The 21,677-nt window shown below is 49.0% G+C and overlaps 9 protein-coding genes across 9 annotated transcripts; 4 read left to right on the forward strand and 5 right to left on the reverse strand.

Annotated features, from left to right (window-relative positions):
- Nucleotides 1-157: 157 nt before the first annotated feature.
- B0J16DRAFT_339247 (transcription initiation factor IIA, gamma subunit-domain-containing protein) lies at nt 158-1,058 on the reverse strand. The gene is made up of 3 exons (XM_046127525.1): nt 841-1,058; nt 635-782; nt 158-567 (listed from the first exon to the last, which is right to left on the reverse strand). Exons 1-3 carry the CDS (start codon nt 885-887, stop codon nt 415-417), a joined length of 348 nt encoding a protein of 115 aa, XP_045985191.1. The 5' UTR covers nt 888-1,058; the 3' UTR covers nt 158-414.
- B0J16DRAFT_339252 (ATP synthase subunit C-domain-containing protein) lies at nt 1,046-2,301 on the forward strand. Its single transcript, XM_046127526.1, has 4 exons — nt 1,046-1,315; nt 1,396-1,522; nt 1,573-1,881; nt 1,938-2,301. The coding sequence occupies exons 1-4, from the start codon at nt 1,258-1,260 to the stop codon at nt 2,047-2,049; spliced, it is 606 nt and encodes a 201-aa protein (XP_045985192.1). The 5' UTR covers nt 1,046-1,257; the 3' UTR covers nt 2,050-2,301.
- Nucleotides 2,302-2,361: 60 nt separating this feature from the next.
- B0J16DRAFT_111624 (uncharacterized protein) lies at nt 2,362-4,622 on the reverse strand. The gene is made up of 3 exons (XM_046121452.1): nt 4,236-4,622; nt 4,105-4,183; nt 2,362-4,052 (listed from the first exon to the last, which is right to left on the reverse strand). The coding sequence occupies exons 1-3, from the start codon at nt 4,503-4,505 to the stop codon at nt 2,386-2,388; spliced, it is 2,016 nt and encodes a 671-aa protein (XP_045985193.1). The 5' UTR covers nt 4,506-4,622; the 3' UTR covers nt 2,362-2,385.
- Nucleotides 4,623-4,829: 207 nt separating this feature from the next.
- B0J16DRAFT_264302 (Rpp14/Pop5 family-domain-containing protein) lies at nt 4,830-5,416 on the forward strand (the record flags this gene model as incomplete). Its single annotated transcript, XM_046123350.1, has 2 exons — nt 4,830-5,040; nt 5,094-5,416. The coding sequence occupies 2 exons, from the start codon at nt 4,830-4,832 to the stop codon at nt 5,414-5,416; spliced, it is 534 nt and encodes a 177-aa protein (XP_045985194.1).
- B0J16DRAFT_111655 (uncharacterized protein) lies at nt 5,260-7,033 on the reverse strand. Its single transcript, XM_046121453.1, has 4 exons — nt 6,676-7,033; nt 6,512-6,626; nt 6,140-6,465; nt 5,260-6,092 (listed from the first exon to the last, which is right to left on the reverse strand). Exons 2-4 carry the CDS (start codon nt 6,573-6,575, stop codon nt 5,427-5,429), a joined length of 1,056 nt encoding a protein of 351 aa, XP_045985195.1. The 5' UTR covers nt 6,576-6,626; nt 6,676-7,033; the 3' UTR covers nt 5,260-5,426.
- Nucleotides 7,034-7,098: 65 nt separating this feature from the next.
- Nucleotides 7,099-11,925, forward strand: B0J16DRAFT_383150 (uncharacterized protein; the record flags this gene model as incomplete). Its single annotated transcript, XM_046131310.1, has 3 exons — nt 7,099-7,391; nt 7,442-10,380; nt 10,565-11,925. The coding sequence occupies 3 exons, from the start codon at nt 7,099-7,101 to the stop codon at nt 11,923-11,925; spliced, it is 4,593 nt and encodes a 1,530-aa protein (XP_045985196.1).
- Nucleotides 11,926-12,558: 633 nt separating this feature from the next.
- Nucleotides 12,559-12,946, forward strand: B0J16DRAFT_318918 (uncharacterized protein; the record flags this gene model as incomplete). The annotated part of the gene is made up of 2 exons (XM_046125484.1): nt 12,559-12,838; nt 12,903-12,946. 2 exons carry the CDS (start codon nt 12,559-12,561, stop codon nt 12,944-12,946), a joined length of 324 nt encoding a protein of 107 aa, XP_045985197.1.
- A 141-nt stretch (nt 12,947-13,087) lies between these two features.
- On the reverse strand, nt 13,088-14,998 carry B0J16DRAFT_111603 (pyridoxal phosphate-dependent transferase). Its single transcript, XM_046121451.1, has 2 exons — nt 14,748-14,998; nt 13,088-14,601 (listed from the first exon to the last, which is right to left on the reverse strand). Exons 1-2 carry the CDS (start codon nt 14,794-14,796, stop codon nt 13,154-13,156), a joined length of 1,497 nt encoding a protein of 498 aa, XP_045985198.1. The 5' UTR covers nt 14,797-14,998; the 3' UTR covers nt 13,088-13,153.
- Nucleotides 14,999-18,002: 3,004 nt separating this feature from the next.
- B0J16DRAFT_339256 (uncharacterized protein) lies at nt 18,003-20,089 on the reverse strand. Its single transcript, XM_046127527.1, has one exon. The coding sequence runs from the start codon at nt 20,066-20,068 to the stop codon at nt 18,500-18,502; it is 1,569 nt and encodes a 522-aa protein (XP_045985199.1). The 5' UTR covers nt 20,069-20,089; the 3' UTR covers nt 18,003-18,499.
- Nucleotides 20,090-21,677: the final 1,588 nt, after the last annotated feature.

Consider the following 21,677-nt stretch of genomic DNA (forward strand, 5'->3'; position numbering starts at 1 on the left):
TTGATGGACTTGGCAAGCTTGTTAGAGGCTGAGAAGTGGTCTTTTAGTGGGGGACAGGCCCCGGTTGAGAGGCGCTTCAAGGAACCAGCCTTATCACTCAAATCTGGGGAAACGAACATAGATGCGCCATGCTGCTACACCATAAAGAGCTCAATTGCAAAACAAATAAATCAATTTCATCATATCATTCTCAGTATTCTATGCTCATGCGTCCAACGAGCCCATCATCGCGTGCGCTGAGCTCAGCGTCTAAAGCCCACCACAACCAATATTTCTGTATGGATGTTTAAAGAATAGCAATACCCCAGACGCCACCCAATGCTAATAATTCAATCTTTCGGTAGTTGCCCAATCTATGACCGTTGTGTAACCGCATCTTCGTAGTCGATCTATCTTGTCGATGTGCCAATTCAATTATTGTCCCTCGCCTGGCTTCTTGGCATTGCAGCTGACAATCTTGACCTTGTTCGCCGTGATGGATTGGCTTCCACTGTCCATCTTGAATGTCACGTTCTTGATCAAGAAGGTCCAGACTTCGTCACAGAATCTATATGTATCCAAGCTTCCCTGCGCAAGTAATGGTGTTTAGCATTGCCTTGGACAAAGGCGCCGAGCATCGGATTTGTCCTCTTACCTTGAATTGCAGACGGGCTTTGACATTCTTCTGGAGCGCTTCGGTGATAGCTTGATCGAAGTTACCGAGAATCTTCATGGCAAGTTGGGGATTGATGCGCTCGTCACTAATGAGATCATCAAGAGTGTCTGTCAGAGCGAGGCCGATGCTAGATGGACCATGTTAGTTAAGCTGTCGCAAAGCAGCGTATGGCGGATTCGCAGTACCTGCTACGGCGGTAAAGCTCATAGAAAGACTGCGCCCCGGTAGCCATGATTTCGATTCGGTTTTTTGTGTGTAAAAAAAGGTCTGGTTGTCAAATTGTTATTTCGGCTTTGGGCGGTTGATTGTTTGTTAAAGGCAAGGTTCATGAGACTTGACTGCCTGTAGGAGGAGATGCGCTAGAGGGCACTGACTAAGCGTCTCACCAGCCACAGTGGCAGCCTCGCATCATGTGACGTCGGTCCCGGTTATTCCAGTTGCCTGCTTGCTTGCTGGACACGCATCGCCTCTAGCTTCAAGGTACTATACCTCTAAACAGGAGCTCCTAGAAAGCTCAGAATAAGCCACTTTCATCCGTCGCCTACCATCGCCAACAATTCAAACCCCCGGATCGTCGATATAACAATACGAACACCGTCGCAATGAGTCTATACTATGGAGTGGGCGGCATTGGGTCGTTCTTGACCATCGTTGGAGCCTGTACGCGATACCCATCCTAGCGAGGCGTTGGATAGTTGGAGACTTGGTGTACTTTTGCTGACCATGACGCCGTCGTGTAGATATGCTCTTCACCGGCAGCGGTGAGTCCTTCGATGTCGGCGCGTTCCTCGAAGCCGTTTCGCCTTATACCTGGGCCTCTATGGGCATTGCGATGTGCATCGGTCTCTCTGTTGTTGGTGCAGCATGGTGCGTATATCCTCATCCATGTCATGCACGGCTCTAACGTCAACGTCCAGGGGCATCTTCATTACCGGCTCGTCGATTCTCGGTGGTGGTGTTAAGGCTCCCCGCATCCGAACCAAGAACTTGATCTCCATTATCTTCTGTGAGGTCGTCGCCATCTACGGCGTCATCATGGCTATCGTCTTCTCCCAAAAGGTCGAAAACGTTGGCGGCGCCGAGCTCTACTCCGCCAGCTCCTACTACACCGGATATGCCCTCTTCTGGTCTGGTATCACCGTCGGCATGTGCAACCTCATCTGCGGTGTTGCCGTTGGTATCAACGGAAGTGGTGCTGCTCTCGCCGATGCTGCCGATCCTTCTCTGTACGTCATATATTCTTTGTCGTCGCCTATGGCCGTCCTCTCTAACACAGCTACAGCTTCGTCAAGATCCTGGTCATCGAGATTTTCAGCTCAGTACTTGGCTTGTTTGGTCTTATCATTGGCCTCCTGGTTTCCAGCAAGGCCCCTGCCTTTGGCGAGACGAAATAAACTCATCACCCACCTTAGACATCCATCAAGTCCAGCGGCGTCGCCGCCGGCATCATCAACTTTTGTGTGTTCCAAAAGAGACGGAGCGCGTGCATGCATTGCGCCAATAATACTTGGTCAGGCGTTTGGAAGATTGGCTCGGGAGGACGTGTTTTGGCTGTATCAGTACCAGTATCATTTGAAGGAGGTGGTGTACATCACGATGCGGGATTTGAATTATATGTTACGCAAGATTAAGAAGTTATCAAGCCCTCGGCATTGTATGTTGATTGATTACAAGTTATCATGACACTGAACATCCGTTCCTGCTTTTTCGACATTTGTCGTCTTTGCCTTCTAAGCTGCTTGGACAGCGTTCAAAAGTAAAACCTCGACCTTTGAACCCTTCTCCAGCTTGCCCTTTCCGCTAGGCAGTATCACCAAGGCGTTGGCGGATCTCATGCTACCGACTTTTGAACTGCGTTGGCCACCAGTACTGGTTGCCGAGAGCAGTCCGTCTTTGCCAACCGTCACTACGGCGCGGTGATACTCGGGTCGAGGATCTAGAGGGAAATCGTGCGAAATGACGGCTGGAACCCTTGGGAGGCCTACAGTAGAGGCACCAGACAGCTTGTGCAGTGATGGAAGCACAAACAGATGGAAGGTGACCAGAGCAGATGCTGGATTACCAGGCAACGAGAAGATGGCTTTCGTAACCCGCTGTCCAGAGTTGTCTTTGACCGGAACCGTAGCAAATGTAGTTGGCTTTCCAGGCTTCATAGCAACTCGACCGAAGTGAATTGTGCCACCCAAAGAGCGTTCAATTGTTGGCTTGAGCAGATCCAACTCGCCCATAGAAACACCACCAGTAGTAATGAGCAAGTCTGCGCGACGAAGTCCATCGCGAAGAGTCTCCTCCAACGTACCAGGCTTGTCGCTGGCAATACCGAGATCTACAACCTCATAACCCCATTCCCTGGCGGCGGACATTAGAGTGATTCGGTTCGTGTCGCGGACCTCGCCCAGCTTTAGATCTCCTGGACGGTTGTACTCAACAATCTCGTCGCCGGTCGAAAGGACGGCTACCACCGGACGACGGTAGATCTTGGCCTCTGAAACTCCCACAGATGCGAGCAGACCGATCTCACCACCAACACCACTGATCGTCTCACCCTTGTTGAGAATCACGGTGCCTTCCTTGACATCGCTACCGACTTCACGGATGTTTTCACCCTCCTTAACACCCTCGATTTGAATTTCCACTTCCTTTTCCTCCTTTCCATCATCAGACATTGTCTTGAGGACGGTATCCTCTACCATGACAACAGTAGTAGCACCAGGAGGCAAGGGAGCGCCAGTAGTAATTCTAGCCAGTTCTCCTTCCTTCAGAACTCCAATTTCTCCAGGTGCTGCGTGAGAGATAGCTGTAACAGGGAAGACTCCCTTGAGGTTGCCGTCTTTCGGGGCTACAACAGCGTAGCCATCGACGATACTGGCGCGGAAAGCGGGCACATTCTCTCTGGCCCTCACATCCTCGGCCAGAACTGAGTTCACAATTGTCTGATCAACTGGTACAGTGACGACTTCTGGCCCAGGGGTATGCTGTTCGATCAGCGCCAGTGCCTCGTCAACTGGAAGCATCGGGTATGGTGACTCTCTGTATCGACGAGATGGTCCGAGTGTAGGGTCGTTCGACAAAGTAGTGCCAGGCTTTGTATGTCTAACAAGGTTTCCATGATTGTGACCGTGGCCATGACCATGGCTGTGTCCGTGGTGGTGGCCACATCCATGGCCAGAAGCTGAAGGCTGTTTGTTCTCACTTGAGATACCAGCTTCGGCCTCTAACTTCTTGACTCCACCGGAATGAAGGGCTCTCGAGTTACCACCTGCCGCTTGAATACAGGCATGAGGTAGTGTCTTAATGATCGCCTGAAGGTTCTCTTTGGCACCCTTAGGTGAGCCAGGTAAGGTAACGATGATGGTTGAGTTTCGGACTCCAGCTGCTGGACGTGACATCATTGCAACTATTTATTCTGTTAGTCCTACTTGAAATAGTAACATAATATTATCACTTACAAGGTGTGACAGTGAGAGAAGCAGCTAGCATGCCATGTACGAGACCTGGAGCTTGTTTATGCAATAAGGGAGTTACAGCCTGGGCCAATTCTTAATATTCCTGGTTCATATACACTTCATTGATAACTCACCTCGGGAGTAGAATCGCCTGTTGCAAAGCCAGTTCCGCCAGTTGTAACAACGAGGTTGACACTATCCGGCCCATCAGTCCAGGCGGTTATCTGGCGTTGAATAGCGAGGACATCGTCCGAGACGATCTTTGTATCATGGACTTCCCATTTCCCTTCTCCTTCGTCCTTTAACACTTGTGTAAGTATGGGACCTGAAGCATCAGCAGATGCATCTTTAGCTGCTGTCGTTGAGACAATAAGTAGAGCTGCATTTAGAGGACCGGAAGCCATGGTCGTGGTAGGGATTGAATAACAAGTATTATAAGCAGCTATAACTTCCAAGCCAATGACGGTATATGTGAGTTTAATGAGAAGATATGAGTTGATTTGGTGAGCATATAAGTGAGTTCATCGACTGATAGCGGCGGGGAACTGAGCTCAGTTGCTGCGGCCCCACCAACCCGGTCATGGTGGAACTCAGTCACCCCCGAAGTCGTCAACTTTACGGAGATGCAACCCAAATTCTTCATCCAGTCACAAGCTCTCATTTACTTTACTTCACAACTTCAACCACCTTCAGAAACAGCACGTATTTTATCCTACAAGTCACTCACAATGGTGCGCATAAAAGAGAGATATCTCCTCGTCAACATCGTTTATCCAGCCGACCCTGCAAAGGCTGCAAATTCAAATTTGCCAGACTCAGTCCTTCATCACCAACCAACAGTCGAAAAGCTGACTCCCGGCGCTCTTACAAAAGGAATAAAAGCGGAAGTCGCGTCACTTTATGGTGATTATGGGTCTGGAGCATTAATGTCCTTGTCTGGTGAGTGGTACCCAATAAATCTCTACCGCGTCGCATTACTGACATGGCTATAGTAAAATACCTATCTTTGGCAACCTCAACTTTCATTCTCAGATGTTCGAGAGCTCACTATCAGATGCTCTGGTCTACTTTGACTTTTATGGATCACGTTCCTGTGAAAGACGGCAGACCGTGCATTTTCCGTGTCGTGCGCGTCAGTGGAACGATGCGCAAGACTGAAGAGGAAGCTATTCGCCAGGCCAAGAGACTCATTCTCGCTGCTAAAGAAGAGACTGAGCCCACACCTGCTTTCAGTTCCTTGCGCAACCAGGAAGAAATGTTTCTCGACGTCAATGACGCGTCAAGCGATGAGGAAATGGACGATGCAGATGGCTGAACGGGTATCATTATTTTCTAACTACCTTGATCCCACTATCTTTAGGTACCGACATGTCGCCAAAATCAGGATCCATGCCACCTGTTGGAGCAGATGGTTGTGATTGCTCCATCTCCATGGCTTGTTCTTCCTGAATGCGAGCCTGCTCTTCTTCGGCCTCGCGCTCCATCTGATCATATTCCACCTTTTGGTCGATCCAGCGCTCTTGGATATCCTGCACCTCCAGCATGGACGACTCATTCCTCATAGCAACTGCCCAGACGGTATCATTGGCTCCTTCAGCACCGCCGAAGATGTATCCACCAGCACGGTCGATAACACGGAGGATGTGCATCATGCTCTTCTTGTTTTCGACGGCCAGAACTTCATAGCGCACTAGACCATAGCTCTCGATCAGGTTTGCGATCGCCTCGTTGAGCTTGCCGAACTTTTCACTTCTTAAAGCGGGTGATTCGGTCTCGAGATGGGGCGTCAGATATGTAAGGTCGTCCACGTCTGTGTAGTAATCGAGGTTGAAAGGGAGTTCGTCATAATCGGCGACTTTATCGATCTTGGAGAGGATGTTGATGTGTGGCATATCCATCTGAATCATGGCACGGAGGGAAAGGAGGACGTTCGATACGTATAGTGACGGTTGTGTGAGGCAGAAGGAGTCGGAGAGGTGGACGCAAACGAACTGTACACTGTCAATTGTTGCCTTCTCAAACAGCAAAGATTACCAACCCTGAATCCAATCTTCTGGAGCTTATAGAATATGTTTCGCAAGGAGTTGTGGTGTGTATATAGTTCGACTTGGCCTGGACAATCGAAAAGAATGTAGTCTTCACTGAACTCTTTCAGTCCTTCCTCCAACCACTCGAAATTGTGCTCCAGCTCTTCAAGGGCATACAAGATGCCACCATTAGGTCCTAGTTTATCATCTTTCATAATCTCCTCGAGTTTGACCAGGTTGCGAATGTCGAGGGCTGCAGGGTAGTTTGTATGATCGTTCGCAGGATCGAGGTTAACGACTGAACAGGCTCGCCCAATAGCGCCCAGGAACTGGTGCACTAGTCGGTCAGTTTGAGCATAATCAATAGAAACTTGGCTACTCACTGCCATCGCAGTAAGTGCTCTTTCCGCAGCCTGGGCTGCCGACGACTAGTTGCGCAAAAGGCATCTTGAAAGTTATCGCGGGACGTTAAGGTCAAAAGCGCATGATAAAGCGGTCAACAAATCTGTTAATAGCTGCAGCTTGGCCCGAGAAAACAGACTTTTACCGTCTGTTATCTTAAGCAAATATCGCAACAGATCGTATGTACTGGGACAAAGAGAACGTAAAATAAATGCGATATGATTACCAAAGCCCGACTCGAGAACAATGAAAAGTGACGGCACCAACGCATGCCCCTCCACTACCCACCTAGGTTCTGCCCGCCCGGAACAAATTCAGCGCCTCAGTCACTGAACCTCAGTGGAGTGGGGTCTTGGCCGGCCAATCCTCGGCATCCAAGCTCCCCTGTAGCTCCGCACTCGATCACAAGCTAAAAGCTTTCGCGTGCAGGAAATGCAGTCACGCTTTCTTTTTTTCTTAAAACCTCGTCACCTCCAAATTTCTCCCTTCCTCCAAACTCCCTCCGCTTCCACGCGGTTCTTTTCTACAGGATGCTACGCTATGATGCGCAGCATTCTCATCATCAGCCATGGCATCTGATCCGTCAAGTGCCGCTCAAATGGCGGGCGACGTCGCTGAGACTGTCGCCCACGCCCTCAGCTTCAGCAGCTCTCCTCCCTCTGCCATGAGCACTATGCCCTCTATCACTGCCCATGAGCCCAACACCTGGTTCGGCCTCTTTGGGTGGTTGATTTTATCTCTTTTCCACGTTACCTCGACTATCCTTTATTGGGTGATTCGGATTGCGACTATCAATGTCCCTTCCTTTCTGTTCCACTTGTTTTCGACAAGCTGGACCGTCACCATGAATGCTACCACACTGTATGTCAACCGATATACTCTGACGGCTTTCACTTCTAACAGTCGTGTAGCATGTTTATCATGGCAGCTGTCGTGTCGGCTGTCAGCTGGGTCGTAAGATATCGCATCCTCAACATGTACTCTCGTCTGCCGCCGGAGCCTCAGCGCAAAGAGCCGGAGATCGACCTCTTCCCAGATACTCATGAGGGTGATACCAAGTCTGGCTTGGCAAACTACTTGGACGAGTTCTTGAGTGCTATCAAGATCTTTGGTTACCTTGAGCGACCCGTCTTTCACGAGTTGACCAGGAGCATGCAAACGCGAAAGCTCATTGCTGGAGAGACCATTAACCTCGAAGAAGAAAAGGGTTTCTGTATCGTTGTTGATGGCTTGGTTGAGATTTTCGTCAAGTCCAACCGAGGTCCACGTGCCGCTGCTGCGTCTCGAGGACGCCTTGACCTGGACTCATCCGACGAGGATGATGTTGCGCCTGGTCAACAGACCTACCAGCTTTTGACAGAAGTTCGCAATGGAGCACCCATGTCGTCGCTCTTCTCCATCATGTCTCTGTTCACAGAAGATGTTAGGTTGCGGGCGAACGAGGATGACGATGACGAGCCTCTGCATCCTGCCAAGAGCAGTGGCCTTCGCCATCCGACTTTTGAGAAGCCAAACCTCTCCCGTGTCCCTTCGGATGTCAACATTTCTATGCCTGGCACTCCTCATACCCAGGAAGACCCTGATGCAGATGAGAAGAAGCCAGAAGGCCTCGGCGTTTCTGGTCTGGACACTGATCAGGCTGGCATCCCACCTATCTCACTGGACGGCTCCACTCCACCACCTCCTCCTCGTCCCACCCGGCCACCTATGCCAAGCAGGGCGACATCTGGCTCGGCTCACCCAGATATTATTGCTCGCGCTACAGTTGATACGACGATTGCGATCATTCCCGCAGGTGCATTCAGACGGCTCATCAAGATCTACCCCAAGGCTACTGCGCATATTGTGCATGTCATCCTCTCCAGATTCCAGAGAGTTACTCTTGCCCAGGCGTTTAACTACCTTGGTTTGACCAGCGAGGTACTGCAAACGGAGAAGAGCATGATCAAGTATACTATGTGTCAGCTACCTAACATCTTGCGAGGCGATGCCCTGGAACGCCTCAAGGAGAAGTTCAAGCGGGAGCGTGAGCGTACCGAAGAGGAAGATGACACCAAGGGCATTGCGTTGCACAACTCGGCATCTACCAACCGGCGAAGGTCCAGCACCGGGCTGCGGAAGGAGGCCATGTTGCAGTCGATGACAAAACTTAGAGGGACTTCAGTCGTCACTGGCACCATCGCACCACCTCGTGAGCGAGCTTCGCCTCATACGCCCAGTCCCGGAGACTTGTTGTCCAACACCCAGTTGGGTGGTCGTGGGTCTTCTCGCATATCCCCAACCGATCAACGGGCTGCTTCAGGAACATCGATGAGACGTCAAGGCGCCAACCCTAAGGATGATCGGTTCTTTAATGACCCGTTTGACTCGAGGAGGCTGGGCCGTATGACAATGGATCCGCGAGAAACTGTCGATGAAGACAATCTCTTCCGTGCTTCGATTCTGGAATGCATGTTCAAGTCACTTGGACTAGATACCAATGGAAGCGTGTCTCGCGAGCCAGAGTCTATGGAAGGTTCTCCTAGACTGGTATCAATCGACCATCGTCGGTCCAGACTTTACAACCAAAACAATGCCTTTGGGTTCATGCCTCCCTTAGATGGCTCAGTTGATGGCGAGACGGAATCGGTGACATCCAACGGGACTGCCTTGCACACTCCTGTCAGTGCCCAAGCCCTTGCCAGCGACATGAAGGACGAGGTTGAAATTGTCTTTTTCCCCAAGGGCTCGGTTCTAGTAGAGCAGGGAGAGCGAAACCCTGGTCTGTACTATGTCGTTGATGGATTCTTGGATATTGGCACGAGCAGCGAGGGCGATGCTCACAACATCCTGAAGTCTAATGGATTTCGTACATCTCAACCAGATCCAGCATCTCCCAACCCGTCCGATATGGGATCATTCCCGAACTTGGCAAGGACCGAAGCTGCACGAGACCAGGCCGAGACTGAGACTCAACAGTCAGCGTCAAAGAAGCCTCGTCGCAGCATCGCTTTGGTCAAGCCCGGTGGACTCGCTGGTTACATTGGAAGCGTCTCTTCGTACAGGTCTTTCATTGATGTCGTGGCGAAGACGGATGTTTACGTTGGCTTCCTGCCTCGAGCTTCGCTTGAGCGCATAGTGGATCGTTACCCGATCGTTCTTCTTACTATGGCCAAGCGATTGACAAACATCCTACCTCGTCTGATTCTGCACATTGATTTTGCCCTGGAATGGGTCCAAGTCAATGCTGGTCAGGTTCTCTTCCATGAAGCTGATGAGAGCGAAGCAATCTACATTGTCCTGAATGGACGCTTGCGTCTTGTTCAAGAACGTAAGGGCGGCAGTGGTGGCGTTACCGCTCTGGCTGAGTTTGGTCAAGGTGACAGTGTCGGCGAACTCGAGGTGCTTACGGAGACCGTTCGCCCCGGTACTCTTCACGCTATCCGAGATACTGAGTTGGTAAAATTCCCTCGAACGCTGTTCAACAGCTTAGCTCAGGAGCACCCAAACATCACAATCAAGATCTCAAAGATCATTGCATCACGAATGAGGGCCATTGTTGATGAGACATCCAAGTTCTCGTACAAGGATGCCAGCAGCAACCCGAAGACATTGATGCGAAAGTCAAACATGAATCTTCGCACAGTAGCTATTCTTCCTGTTACTGCGGGTGTCCCTGTTGTGGAGTTTGGACACCGTCTCATGAACGCCCTCGCGCAAGTTGGCCCAGCCAACGGTGCCACTTCTCTCAACCAGGCCGCTATTCTCAACCATCTCGGCAAGCATGCCTTCAACAAGATGGGAAAGCTTAGACTTTCTCAATATCTTGCTGATTTGGAAGAGAAATATGGCCTGGTTGTTTATGTTGCAGGTAAGCAAAAATTACTTTTCCTTTTTTTTCCAGCAACTCCTTGTATGATGATAAAATCACACATAGACTCCAGAGGCACAGCCGATGTTGGTTCTATAACTCTAATTTTTTCCTGACTTTGAAACATTACATCTTATTCTTGAACTCTTGTTTGAGGGCTTTAAGCTAACATGTTATTGAATAGATACCAACGTCAACTCCCCATGGACGCAGACTTGTATCACGCAAGCAGACAGTATTCTTTTGGTGGGTCTTGCTGAAGGATCACCAGCCATTGGTGAGTACGAGCGTTTCATGCTCGGCATGAAGTCGACGGCTAGAAAGGTGCTTGTTCTGTTGCATACTGAACGTTACTCGCGACCTGGACTTACCCGTGCTTGGCTCCAAAATCGTATGTGGATCAACGGAGGTCACTGCCATATCCAAATGGCTTTCAGGACCAACGAGATGCCAGTGCATGCTCCGAAGAAACTTGGTCAAGCTCTCAAAGAGCGTGTGCAGGTGTTGCAGGCCGAGATTCAGAAATACACGTCTCGCAAAGTGCATCATACTCCATACTATTCGCCTGACTCGCCTTTCAAGGGCGATTTCCATCGCCTTGCACGACGACTCTGCGGTAAATCGATTGGACTTGTACTTGGTGGAGGTGGCGCACGAGGTATCACTCAAATTGGTATCATTCGGGCCATGGAAGAAGCCGGTATTCCTATTGATCTGGTTGGAGGAACTTCAATCGGTGCCTTTGTTGGAGCCCTTTACGCTCGCCATGCAGATGTTGTGCCCATGTTCGGATTCGCCAAAAAGTTTGCTGGTCGCATGGCCAGTCTCTGGCGCTTTGCTCTCGATTTGACGTATCCTTCCGCCTCGTACACTACAGGACACGAGTTCAACCGTGGTATTTTCAAAGCATTGGGTGACACGCAAATGGAAGACTTCTGGCTTGAGTATTACTGCAACACAACTAACATCAGTAAGAGTCGGGCGGAGTTTCATACCAGTGGTTATGCCTGGAGGTACATCCGAGCCTCCATGTCCCTTGCCGGTTTGCTTCCACCTCTGTGCGACGAGGGCAGTATGCTGCTTGATGGTGGCTACATTGACAATTTGACCGTGTCGCACATGAAGGGTCTTGGAGTTGACATAATCTTTGCTATCGACGTAGGTGCTTTGGACGATGATACGCCACAAACGTATGGTGACTCGCTATCTGGAGCATGGGCTTTTGTCAACCGTTGGAATCCATTCTCGTCTCACCCGAACCCTCCTACGCTTGCGGAGATCCAGGGACGACTGGCATATGTGTCGAGTGTTGATGCTCTTGAACGTGCCAAGACTATGGCAGGATGCATTTACATGCGACCGCCGATTGATGATTACGGAACGCTCGACTTCCACAAGTTTGATGAACTGTACCAGCTGGGATACAAGTACGGACAAGAGTTTTTCAACAAGATGAAAGAGCAAGGAGTCTTGCCTTTGGTAGAAGAGACGGAGGCCAAGAAGGCGTTGAGACGCACAATGGCACCGCGACGAGCGAGTATCTGATTTTTTGCTATATACAATATATAAACTTGACGCAGCGTTTAGCTCTGCGCTCTCGAATACAATGTCGATTTAGACAATCATCAATGCTCACCGTTTGAGTCAAGTGACCTGATAAGTCTTGGTACTGCAGTATTACGTGAAGGCGCATTGGAATGATATATTGCTTTGTAGGTGAGGAGAGATGACGATATGAGTGACATCATTCGGGCCAGGTCCTTCGATTCGACCCTGGCACGCAACGACGCCAACCCCAAGGGGACGTCACCCCCAAGTTGGAATCCCTGTCAATGTCAAGCTTTGAGATGAGGATCGATCAATGACATTCAATGCTTGACTGCCCAAGTGGCGCCGGGAATGCAATCCGGCACCGGCAGCGGGGACAGAGTTTAACGGTTTGATCTCAGGGCTTTACCTTAATTTTGGGTTCTCCTGTCAATCTGTCACTGTAAAGTTTGTTCTCTTTTCTGTTATTCCCTAAGCTGTGCAAAGGCGATACGAATATTCAAGCAGTACAAGACACTGGGACACACAATACACTTTACTATCTACCACAACTCATTTCTTTTTGAGTCTACAAACCCCATACCAACTCCTCTACACTACCCAAATCCACACTACACAACTACCATCACAATGGGACGAAGAGATACTTACTCTGAACCCCCTCGAAGCCATCGACAACCTCGTCAACAACGAGCCGAAGCTCGTAAAGAACATAAACAATTCCAAAGCCAGAGTGGCTTCGACTGGACACCAGGCATTGTCCTCGGCCTTTTGGGAGCCTTTGCTTTTCTCAACCACGACTTCGATAAGTATAAGAAGAAGCATGAGTGGTTAGATGGCGATTCCAGCGATAGCAAGAGCCGGGATAGTAGGGACAGAAAGGACAGTAGGGATAGCGGAAGGGGGCGAAGTAGGTACCGATCGAGCAGTCGGTATCCGGAATACGATGATGATGATTACTATCGGCGGGATAGAGGGTACAGTCGATGAGGGCTGTTATCAACGGGATAGAGGATGAAGAGTACGAGGAAACATGATGATGATAAATGAAATACATGAATATGGTAAACAGGGGAACATTATGAAAATGGATAAAGGAAGCATATGGGTGGTTGCATTTTAGATCGACAATACAGCATCAGCAATACAGGCACACGTATTTCTTGACATATTGCTTGTTTTTGGATATCTAAGTCGTATTTCTACCAATCTATCTCCATCACCTCTATGCCTTCTTAGCAATCTCAGCCTCCGCCGTCTCAAGTAGAACGTCAAACATGCGCTGCACATGCTCCTCCTCCACCTTGGCCACACCCGTACACACACGGATAGCAAACTTGTCATTCACAACCGTAGCAGTAAGATAGAACTCTCCCGCCGCATTGATAGCTTCATACACCGCCTCAGTACGATCATTGATCTCCATTTCATCCGCACCGTTGACTCGCAAAGTGATGAGGCCGAATCGCGCGGGCGTGAAGATGGTGAAGATGTCATCGCGAGAGGCAAGTTTGGTCTGGAGACTTTCACCAAGCTCGACACCGGAGCGGATATGCTTTTGAAGACCGCTGATACCGAAGCTGCGCATGACGAACCAGAGCTTCAGAGAGCGGAAACGTCGACCGAGAGGGATTTGCCAGTCGCGGTAGTCAGTTACCAGCTCGTCGTCGCTGAATTGGTTGCGGAGGTAAGGGGGTTTGATGCTGAGTGCCTGGATGAGCCAAGCTCGCTTACGGACCCAGACGGCAGAGCAGTCAAAGGTGGTGAGAAGCCACTTGTGAGGGTTGAAACTGAAAGAGTGGAAAAACGAAAAGGCCTTGGGTAGATGGTGGTTCTCGTCGAGGATGAGAGCTGAGCCTGCGTAGGCGGCATCGACGTGAACCCAGATATCCTGGGGTGTGTCAAAGGTAGGCTTAAGAGCCTGGACAATACCCTCGAAGTCATCAACAGCGCAGACATCGGTAGTTCCGAGCGTGGCAGTCAGGAAGAAAGGCTCGAGACCACGTTCTCGTAGGTTTGCGATCGTAAGAGCCAGAGTCTTGCCCTTGAGCGCAAAGCCATCGGCTTCAAAGACAGGAACAGTAGCGAATCGAATACCAAGAACTTGAGCGGCCTTCTTGGTACTCGAGTGAGTACCCGAACTTCCCAGAGCAACAAGCTTGCTGCGATGGTGCCAAAGAGCATCCTCCTTCTCCTCACTATCATCAGGAAGATGAGCTGTCACAGCAGCAAGATACTTCTCCCTAGCAGCACACATGTTGGTAAGAATAGCTTCACTGGCACTCCCATGGATAACACCACCGCCATGCGTCGACCCACCACTGAGGTAACACTCAGGCAGTCCCATCGCCTGCGCAAGCCAATCCATGACGATGGTCTCAAGCTCAGTGACAGCAGGACTGCAGATCCAGTTAAAGTGGGCACCGTTGAAACAGTTGGAGTACATCTCTGCCAGAGCAGCAGGATAGCTGCTGGAACAGGGGAAGAAGGCCATGAAGCGAGGGCTTGCCCAGTGGGTTATGCCGGGGAAGATCTTGGACTGGATGTCATCGTGGATGGCGGACCAAGGCTCAGGGTCCTTTGGGGGTGCGGAGGGGAGGAGGGGGCGGAGATAGCCTGGCTTGACATTTGAGACGACGCGATGGTCTGCGACGTTTTCGGTATAATCGGTTACTATACAACGGTTAGTGAGTGTTGGTGATAGTAGTTTTGGTGGTGAGTGAGTGAGTGCGGGGGAGGGGTTGAGTTTTCTCAATTGAGTATTCTTTTCATCATAACTTAAAGAAGCCATGATGAGTATAACCATAATAATGACTTACTCTCATCAATAGCAGCCTTGGCAGCCTTGCGGAATTCCTGAGCGTCCATTGCGATATGATATGGTGGAGTATGAATGAGTCAAAAGAGAGACTGAGAGTGAGAGGGATATTTGTCTATAAGCCTTCACTGAATGAGAGTGATTGAGACTGTGAATTTTCTTCTCAAGAAGCGAATACCCCTCGTCTTTATATGACACTTCTATAATTCAGAAGAAAAAACAATCAATGAGTTTAGAGTATAGAGTGAGAGTCTTGGAATCTGGAGTTTGGCCTCCCCCCCACTCACTACAACCGAGGGAGGTTTTTTCTGTCACATCCCTTCCTCTACTGAGCTTAGTCTCTATTGATCCTACAACTACTTACTATATCGTTCGACCATATTTCCGGGGGTTTCTTGGCCCGTGTTTAATATTGTTCCTGTCTAGAGAATTGTTCTTGTTTGCTTAATTACTCCAACGGTTCTTGATCGCTAGGGTTGTGGTGGAAGAAGGCTGGTAGATTTTTACTGGGAGGCAAACATGGCTTCGGGGGCTAATCTTGGTATTGTTCCATGCATGAGCGGCTTGGTTAGGATTGGATTTTGACGGGTTGGGCTAATGCACGTTGCGACTTCGAGCATCGGGATTAGGTCCGGATACAAGCACTTACAGATCCAAGACGAATTAACTTTTCAACATAAATAAATTTGAAGAGTACAAGTTCGTTCGATATATTCGTACTGCCTTCCTCCTATACTCGTCATGAGATTTGGCCTAGTTAGATCGTTGCTGTACAATACCGACACAGCGGTATCAAAGCTTCAACGCCACCAAACCAACGAACAATATCAAGCCTATAAGCTGGGGCCAGCCTCAAGGTGAACCTGTCGATCGCTATCAGTCAAGGGTCCTTCATAACGGTGGCTCCTTCAGCTTACAATGGGCATGGCTTATCCAACTAACGCCAAATCCCAGGATCCAGGAACCGGGTCCTGACAAACCCGCATGAGTTTCAGATCACGTTTCCCCGTTCTCTTTGTCTGTCAGATATGAAACTATGTCGTGCTCCATTGTCTTGTAGACACCGCTTCTGAGGCTGAGGTTGGGTAGATTACGCCGCTGAGAGAACAATGGGCTTCGTCTTCATCGCGCTTCAGGGATATAGCGAGGTGTTTGCTCTTTACGTCCCTGTATCTGAGCTGCTTCTGAATCTCAGTCATCATACGATTCTTGATGCCGTACTGGTATGCTGGTAGTCAGCATCTGGTAGCCGTGCGTTTGATGCCTTTGTTCTGGGAATCCTCCCCTCCATCTTATGGCGGGCGCTGGATGATGATATCCATGGAAACTAGGATCATATTGTTTCGTACTGCCTTGAGCGCTGCATCAGCGAAATGAGCTAACTGCAGTTAATGGTAGCTTCGTGGTATACCGCCACCGGTAGTTGTATTGCGAGTGGACTCTCGTTGCGATGTACGATTGCGCTTCCATTTGCGGCCTGAATTGGAAGGTTTATAGACGATTGCTGACCACAGAAAGGTGCTCTGATTGTTGCTCATAGCATTCAGGGATACTGGCTAACATGTCTATCTCATCATGGTCAGTACAGTTCACTGTTGATGGAGTTATACCCGTCAAACTTGTAAGAACGAACCATGTCTTACTAATGTGCCAGCATGGATATGTATAGGTAGTTGAAGAGGCTTCATACAGTTGGAAGACGAAGTACCTTCCAGCTCTATATGTCATATAGTGCAACGGTCGAACCTGCGCTTCCGTATAAGTAGACAAGAACGAGAAGGTACGACTAGTAAAGGTATGATGCAGATTTATCAAGGCAAGAGCTTCCATAGGTCCATATGTGTACCTATCTGTATCGCTGATGGCAAGCTATTCCAGTCATATCTAACATCACTGAACTGAGAATTCCCGCCAGTGTGACTTTCAGATGACAAGTTAAACAAAATTATAGGTTTGTAAATGTGTTATACTGTCGTGACTTTCGTTAGTTAACTATCTAGACCCTCATGGGGCAAAAAGAACATACAACAGCGGGGATTCGCTGGTCGTCACCGACCCAACTACTAATCCGCCCCTTACCAGCTTGACTATGGGAGAGCGGACGGGATCCCGTATTTTCTGGTAGGTATGGTCGTATGTGCTAGATACAGCTGTTATTTTTATAGATATCCTTGTATCAGACGGTCAGGTATCCAAGAACTTATAGAATATAGATCGCCCTATATTTATGCTTTTATTATTCTTACTCTTGACATCAGTAAAGGCTATTAAATAGTAAGCTAAAGTTACAAGGTGTAAGCAAAAACTACAAAAAAGATTAGGCTAGGCTTACAGGCAGGAGATTGTATATATTCTACGATAGGTAGCTTATTTCAGAAGTTGAGAATCCAAGCGAGTACACTACAAGTCGCATTCCTATCGTTCTTGAGTACCTTCCGAATCCGGTTCTCGAAGTACATCCAGCTCGTAACCTAAGAAATGTAACTATAAATACCCTGGCGAAGATACAGATGCAACCAAGGATGAGGATACGGCAATAGAGCCAGGCTGTCGTAGTGTAACAATTATCCATCCTCTAATCAGAGTCACCCTCAGCTCGAATTGGAAGTAGTAGCAGAAGAAAGAGGTAAAGCAGATCGACCGTCTTCTTTGACCAACTTTCTTCTCTACGTAACACTATCATTTTCACCTTGGCAGGTGGGCCAAAGAAAACCTAAGACTTAGTTAAGGGTATCATAAAGATTAGGATAGTCTTCTATAAGCTTTAGTACCTAAGCACATCTAAGTTATTTTGTTAATAGGCTTCTGTATCTTAGTTATTTTTTGGACCGCCTGCTTAGGCTCCTCATCCACTATCTTATCTCTCCCAAAACCTCAATTAAACCCGACCAATCACAATCCTCAACCCTTCCCGTCCCGTCCTGCACGATCCCGACTTGGCCCCCCAATTCCAGCCAATAACACTCAGTTTCTCGTCTCTATACTGCAAAGCGAGAAGATCATGAGATTCGTCGCGGTAATAACATGGGAAAGGCCAATGTAACACGACATCTGTTGTATTCCCATTTCGGAGGGAGTGCAGCGGTTTTGGCCGAACTTGTCCACGTGGCTCATCATTCGATCATGATTCCCGTATTTCAAGTGTTACCTTTTTAGAAACACTTGATGACTCGAAAGTGGTGTTGTTTAAGATTTTGATACGTAACGGTAAATGCATTGCTTGTCAAAGTTAATATACTTACGGTATGAAGGTGACATACTTGCTCTTAAATGTTAATAGAAACGGGAGACATTTGCATCACATTGAGGAAACATAATAGTGTTGTGAAGATATTATCATTCTTAACAAAAAAGTGGTGTCATGTGGCATAGCCACGTCTTGATGTGTAAATACATAGTAAAAAATGTCGCTTCCAGGAATGCTGTGCCTGGTTTTCCCTTTTTGTGTAATCCCATTTCCCCCAATGTTAATGCTTGTAGTGTATATGCAAATCCCTCAAACTCCAAAAGTGTCAAGAAACCCTTTCCTTGACATGATCGAATCGTTTTTGAAAAATAATCTCAAAACTCCTCGCTGAAATGATGCATCTAATCTAGTTGAAGAAGATTGTGTAAAAGCAAAGTCGTAAAGTTTCCAATTCCTCCTCTTTATCTGGGAAACGTGGTATCATAAGAACTTTTTGTTGGTAGATCCTCCTCCATTAATATCCATTAAGTGTATGTTGTTTTTGGTAGCCATAAGATTCTTTTTTCTTAGGCAACTGCGACGGGTCGCATTCGCATGTCATCGTAACCAGGAAGACTGCTGGTGCCCATGAAGCGGGCAGAAGGAATCTGCATAAGACGGGGCTGCAGGTGATAGTCGACATCGGCCTCGGCGATGGCAGCGTCGAAAGAAGGAAGCTCCTCATCGTCGACCTCATCGTAGCTGTTCTCGACGGCAACCTGAACGGGAATGCTCAGGTTGATGTTGGTGTTCATGGGTCCGACGGAAAGGGTGAGGTGAATGATGTAAGCGCGGGCGCTGATGCAAGAGTAGAAAGTAGGAAGGAAAAGCTTGTTGCCGTTGGTGGGCAAGTTGAAGGGGATATCGAGGGTGGCATAGCGGCGGACGTTGTACTTGCTAGCCTTCTTGGTTCGCTGGGCATCGTCGGACTCGGAAGACTCTCCCTCGTTCCAGATAGCGCTGTCGTAGCCGGAATCACGTCGAGAGGCGGGGGCCTCGTTCTCCCAAGCCAGCTGGGTATCAGGGCGCATGGGGACAGGAGTGGTGGTAGAGTAGGTGAGCGAAGGACTGCTTCCATGCTTGATGCGAGAACCGAGGTTGGGGAGATGGTTCATAGGAGTGCTGCTGAAGAATGTGGTGGAATGGAGCTTTGCGCTGACGGAGTTGATCTTGGGGGGAGCAACGTCCTTAGAGGTGGAGCTGAACTCGAAGTTGACCTTCAAGTTGGTGCTGCTAGCGTTGAGAAAGTTTCCAGAAAGCATGATAGCACTGGGCTGAGAAGCAGTGGTCTTCAACTCGCCCTGCTTAGCTGTGAAGAGGTTCTTGCGGATAGGCTTGGTCTTGGTGAGGCAGTAGCGCTCATCGTTGGGGCTGATATCGAGAGGAGCATCCTCAGGAACCGCAGGGAGAACCTTGATCATGTGGAAAGCGTCCAAAGGAGTAGATCGTCCCTCCTCACCGTTGTTCTTGGTGGCAACAGCTCGGATGCCGTACTCGATGTGAGCCATATCGGGGGACTGATCGTTGCGCTCCCAGAAACCCATAGTGGGAGGAAGCTGAAGGTGGTGATCCCGGATACCCTCGTGCTCAACAGCGTGGTTGCAAGCGCTGAGAGTGAGCTGATGAGGGACCACAAAGTGGAAGGGGATGGTGTATGTGCGACCAGCCTCGAAAACATGGTTGCGAGGGAAGTCAGCAGAGTTGAGAGGCATGCGGAGCTTCATGAAAGGACGAGAAGCGTAGTTGGCACTGGAGTATTGGCTGAGGAAGTCAACACGAGTGTAACCAGTGCCTGTGAAGAAGATGTCAAAGCCATCATAGGCAACATCCCTTGGGGAGTTGATGATGACATTGCCAGTGACCTTGGAGCCAGAAGTGTAGGACTTTGAGCTCCAGTGCTGGTCGAGCTTGATGTCGATGCCAGACTTGGCAGGATCAACTCGAGGCCGGTTGGCCCGAGGTCCGTTGTCCGAGGTAGGAGTGGACATTGTAGTATCTCGAAAGAACTGAAGAAAGAAGTCGTTCTTGAATAACTGATATGGTAGTTGACGATATGTGTAGAGGTGCTGGGCTGGAGTGATATATATACTATTCATATAGAAATGCGGCGACTCTAGGTCCGTTCACGGTACCGTACCGTTACTTTGGTTCGTGCTCGAGCTTGCCCTGTCTGGGTTGCTGAGTTGCGTTACAGGGGAGGGGCGTTGGAGATACAGGGGTGTGTGTACTGTAAGTCGGTGTTGCGTTTGTGTTGGTGGGCCTCACTCCCAGGTCCTCGCTCCTCAAGGCCGCGTGCTCTTGTGCAATTATTGCTAGATCGTGGTCGAGACTGTGAGTAGTTTGATGATGGTTTGATTTGGATAATCAGACGAAGAGGCCCATCTCATGCAATTGCGGTGTACTCATTATTGCAATCATCGTGACGATGGAGACTGTCAATATCGCTTTCGAATGATACTGATGATTCAGGAATACGTAAATTACGAAGTAGATGACGACCCTTCTTCATATTCTACAGTGCACTTCTGAAAGGGCTGCGTGTTGGCGGGTGGCTTGAGATCGGGATGATACACCGAGCACATCATCAAGCACTATTTTAGCCATGTCCTGACGATCCAGAAGGGTTGGAGAAGAGACTTTTTTTTTTGTTCCAAATGATTTCCCGCTGAAGGTTTAACAGGATAGGTCAGATCAGTTGGAGAAGGCATCAACAAGCATGGGCATCAGATTTGGAGTAAGTCGGGATGGTAGCACGGATTGTGATGATCACCAGACATAATGAAACTTCACAGCAACTAACAGTATAACGATATCAACCACTTCTAACTGCACTCTTTGCTGCCGTGCTTCCCTTTCCAGCTCGGAAGTCAGACTCGTCTCAGGCTCGACTTACACACCCAGAGCGTGTTTGAAGAGTCAGATCAAACATGAGACCCTCTTCTCTTACCTCAGGAATACCCACGATGACTACCAGAAGCTCCGTAGCGGTACCGGTACTCCTTGCCTTCACTTACAAGAAAAAATCAACAAGTGGGGGTACTGTAAAGAAAAAAATAGACGCTTCTTTCTTCGACCGGGGTTCGACAAATCGTGCATGACTAGCGCCGATGGTGGGTCCGGTCTCCAGTGCCGAAAGATCCCAAATGCAGAATGCAAAATGCAAGTGCTGTGAGGGAAGGAAGAGTCAAAGGGGTCCCCTTCCAGTTCCACAGCTGTGTCTGGTAAGGCGTTCCTGCTCATTCCCGTAGGTTAGCGTAGCCTGGCCTACCTGCCATGGCTGGCTGGACACGAGCTATTGGCTAATCACCTAATAGCCCCTGCCCTTGTTTGCTCTTACCTTCTGACCTTTCTCCAACAGATCCCGTTCCTGCCTGTGCGTTGGAGATGGTCACACACACACCTGCTAATAATAAAACATCCGATTGTCGGCAGGAGCTAGGAGAGGAGGCTCGTGGAAGCCTTCTCTTTCATTAATGGAGGATTAACTTTGGGTTAAGGTAGGACGCTACAGTTCTTGGCGCGGAATTGAGAGCGTTTCTCTGTGTAAGTGAAATTGAAATTACCACATCAAAACATCAATCTCAATTAAACTACAATCCCTTTATCTTTGCTGCCTTTCTGATTCACCATGGGTGATGCATATCGCGAAATCGGCATTCAACGGAAATGTTTGTTTCGGTGACTGTTTCGGGTGCCGCCGCTTCA

The sequence above is a fragment of the Fusarium flagelliforme genome (genome assembly GCF_020744385.1).
Source record: "Fusarium flagelliforme strain FIESC 12 MPI-CAGE-AA-0113 chromosome Unknown B0J16scaffold_3, whole genome shotgun sequence".
Classification (NCBI taxonomy): Eukaryota; Fungi; Ascomycota; class Sordariomycetes; order Hypocreales; family Nectriaceae; genus Fusarium; species Fusarium flagelliforme.

Excerpts from the sequence above, each read along its gene's own strand:
- B0J16DRAFT_339252 (XM_046127526.1), top strand. The coding sequence starts at position 1,258 with ATGAGTCTATACTATGGAGTGGGCGGCATTGGGTCGTTCTTGACCATC. Across the intron at positions 1,523-1,572 it reads TCTGTTGTTGGTGCAGCATG|GGGCATCTTCATTACCGGCT; the intron begins GTGCGTATATCC and ends GTCAACGTCCAG. Across the intron at positions 1,882-1,937 it reads GATGCTGCCGATCCTTCTCT|CTTCGTCAAGATCCTGGTCA; the intron begins GTACGTCATATA and ends ACACAGCTACAG.
- B0J16DRAFT_111655 (XM_046121453.1), bottom strand. The coding sequence starts at position 6,575 with ATGCCTTTTGCGCAACTAGTCGTCGGCAGCCCAGGCTGCGGAAAGAGC. Across the intron at positions 6,466-6,511 it reads GAGCACTTACTGCGATGGCA|TGCACCAGTTCCTGGGCGCT; the intron begins GTGAGTAGCCAA and ends CTGACCGACTAG. Across the intron at positions 6,093-6,139 it reads TCCAGAAGATTGGATTCAGG|TTCGTTTGCGTCCACCTCTC; the intron begins GTTGGTAATCTT and ends GACAGTGTACAG.
- B0J16DRAFT_111624 (XM_046121452.1), bottom strand. The coding sequence starts at position 4,505 with ATGGCTTCCGGTCCTCTAAATGCAGCTCTACTTATTGTCTCAACGACA. Across the intron at positions 4,184-4,235 it reads CAGGCGATTCTACTCCCGAG|GCTGTAACTCCCTTATTGCA; the intron begins GTGAGTTATCAA and ends GAATTGGCCCAG. Across the intron at positions 4,053-4,104 it reads TTCTCTCACTGTCACACCTT|TTGCAATGATGTCACGTCCA; the intron begins GTAAGTGATAAT and ends CAGAATAAATAG.
- B0J16DRAFT_339247 (XM_046127525.1), bottom strand. The coding sequence starts at position 887 with ATGGCTACCGGGGCGCAGTCTTTCTATGAGCTTTACCGCCGTAGCAG. Across the intron at positions 783-840 it reads GAGCTTTACCGCCGTAGCAG|CATCGGCCTCGCTCTGACAG; the intron begins GTACTGCGAATC and ends TGGTCCATCTAG. Across the intron at positions 568-634 it reads AAGCCCGTCTGCAATTCAAG|GGAAGCTTGGATACATATAG; the intron begins GTAAGAGGACAA and ends TTACTTGCGCAG.
- B0J16DRAFT_111603 (XM_046121451.1), bottom strand. The coding sequence starts at position 14,796 with ATGGACGCTCAGGAATTCCGCAAGGCTGCCAAGGCTGCTATTGATGAG. Across the intron at positions 14,602-14,747 it reads CAAGGCTGCTATTGATGAGA|TAACCGATTATACCGAAAAC; the intron begins GTAAGTCATTAT and ends ACCGTTGTATAG.
- B0J16DRAFT_339256 (XM_046127527.1), bottom strand. The coding sequence starts at position 20,068 with ATGAATAGTATATATATCACTCCAGCCCAGCACCTCTACACATATCGT.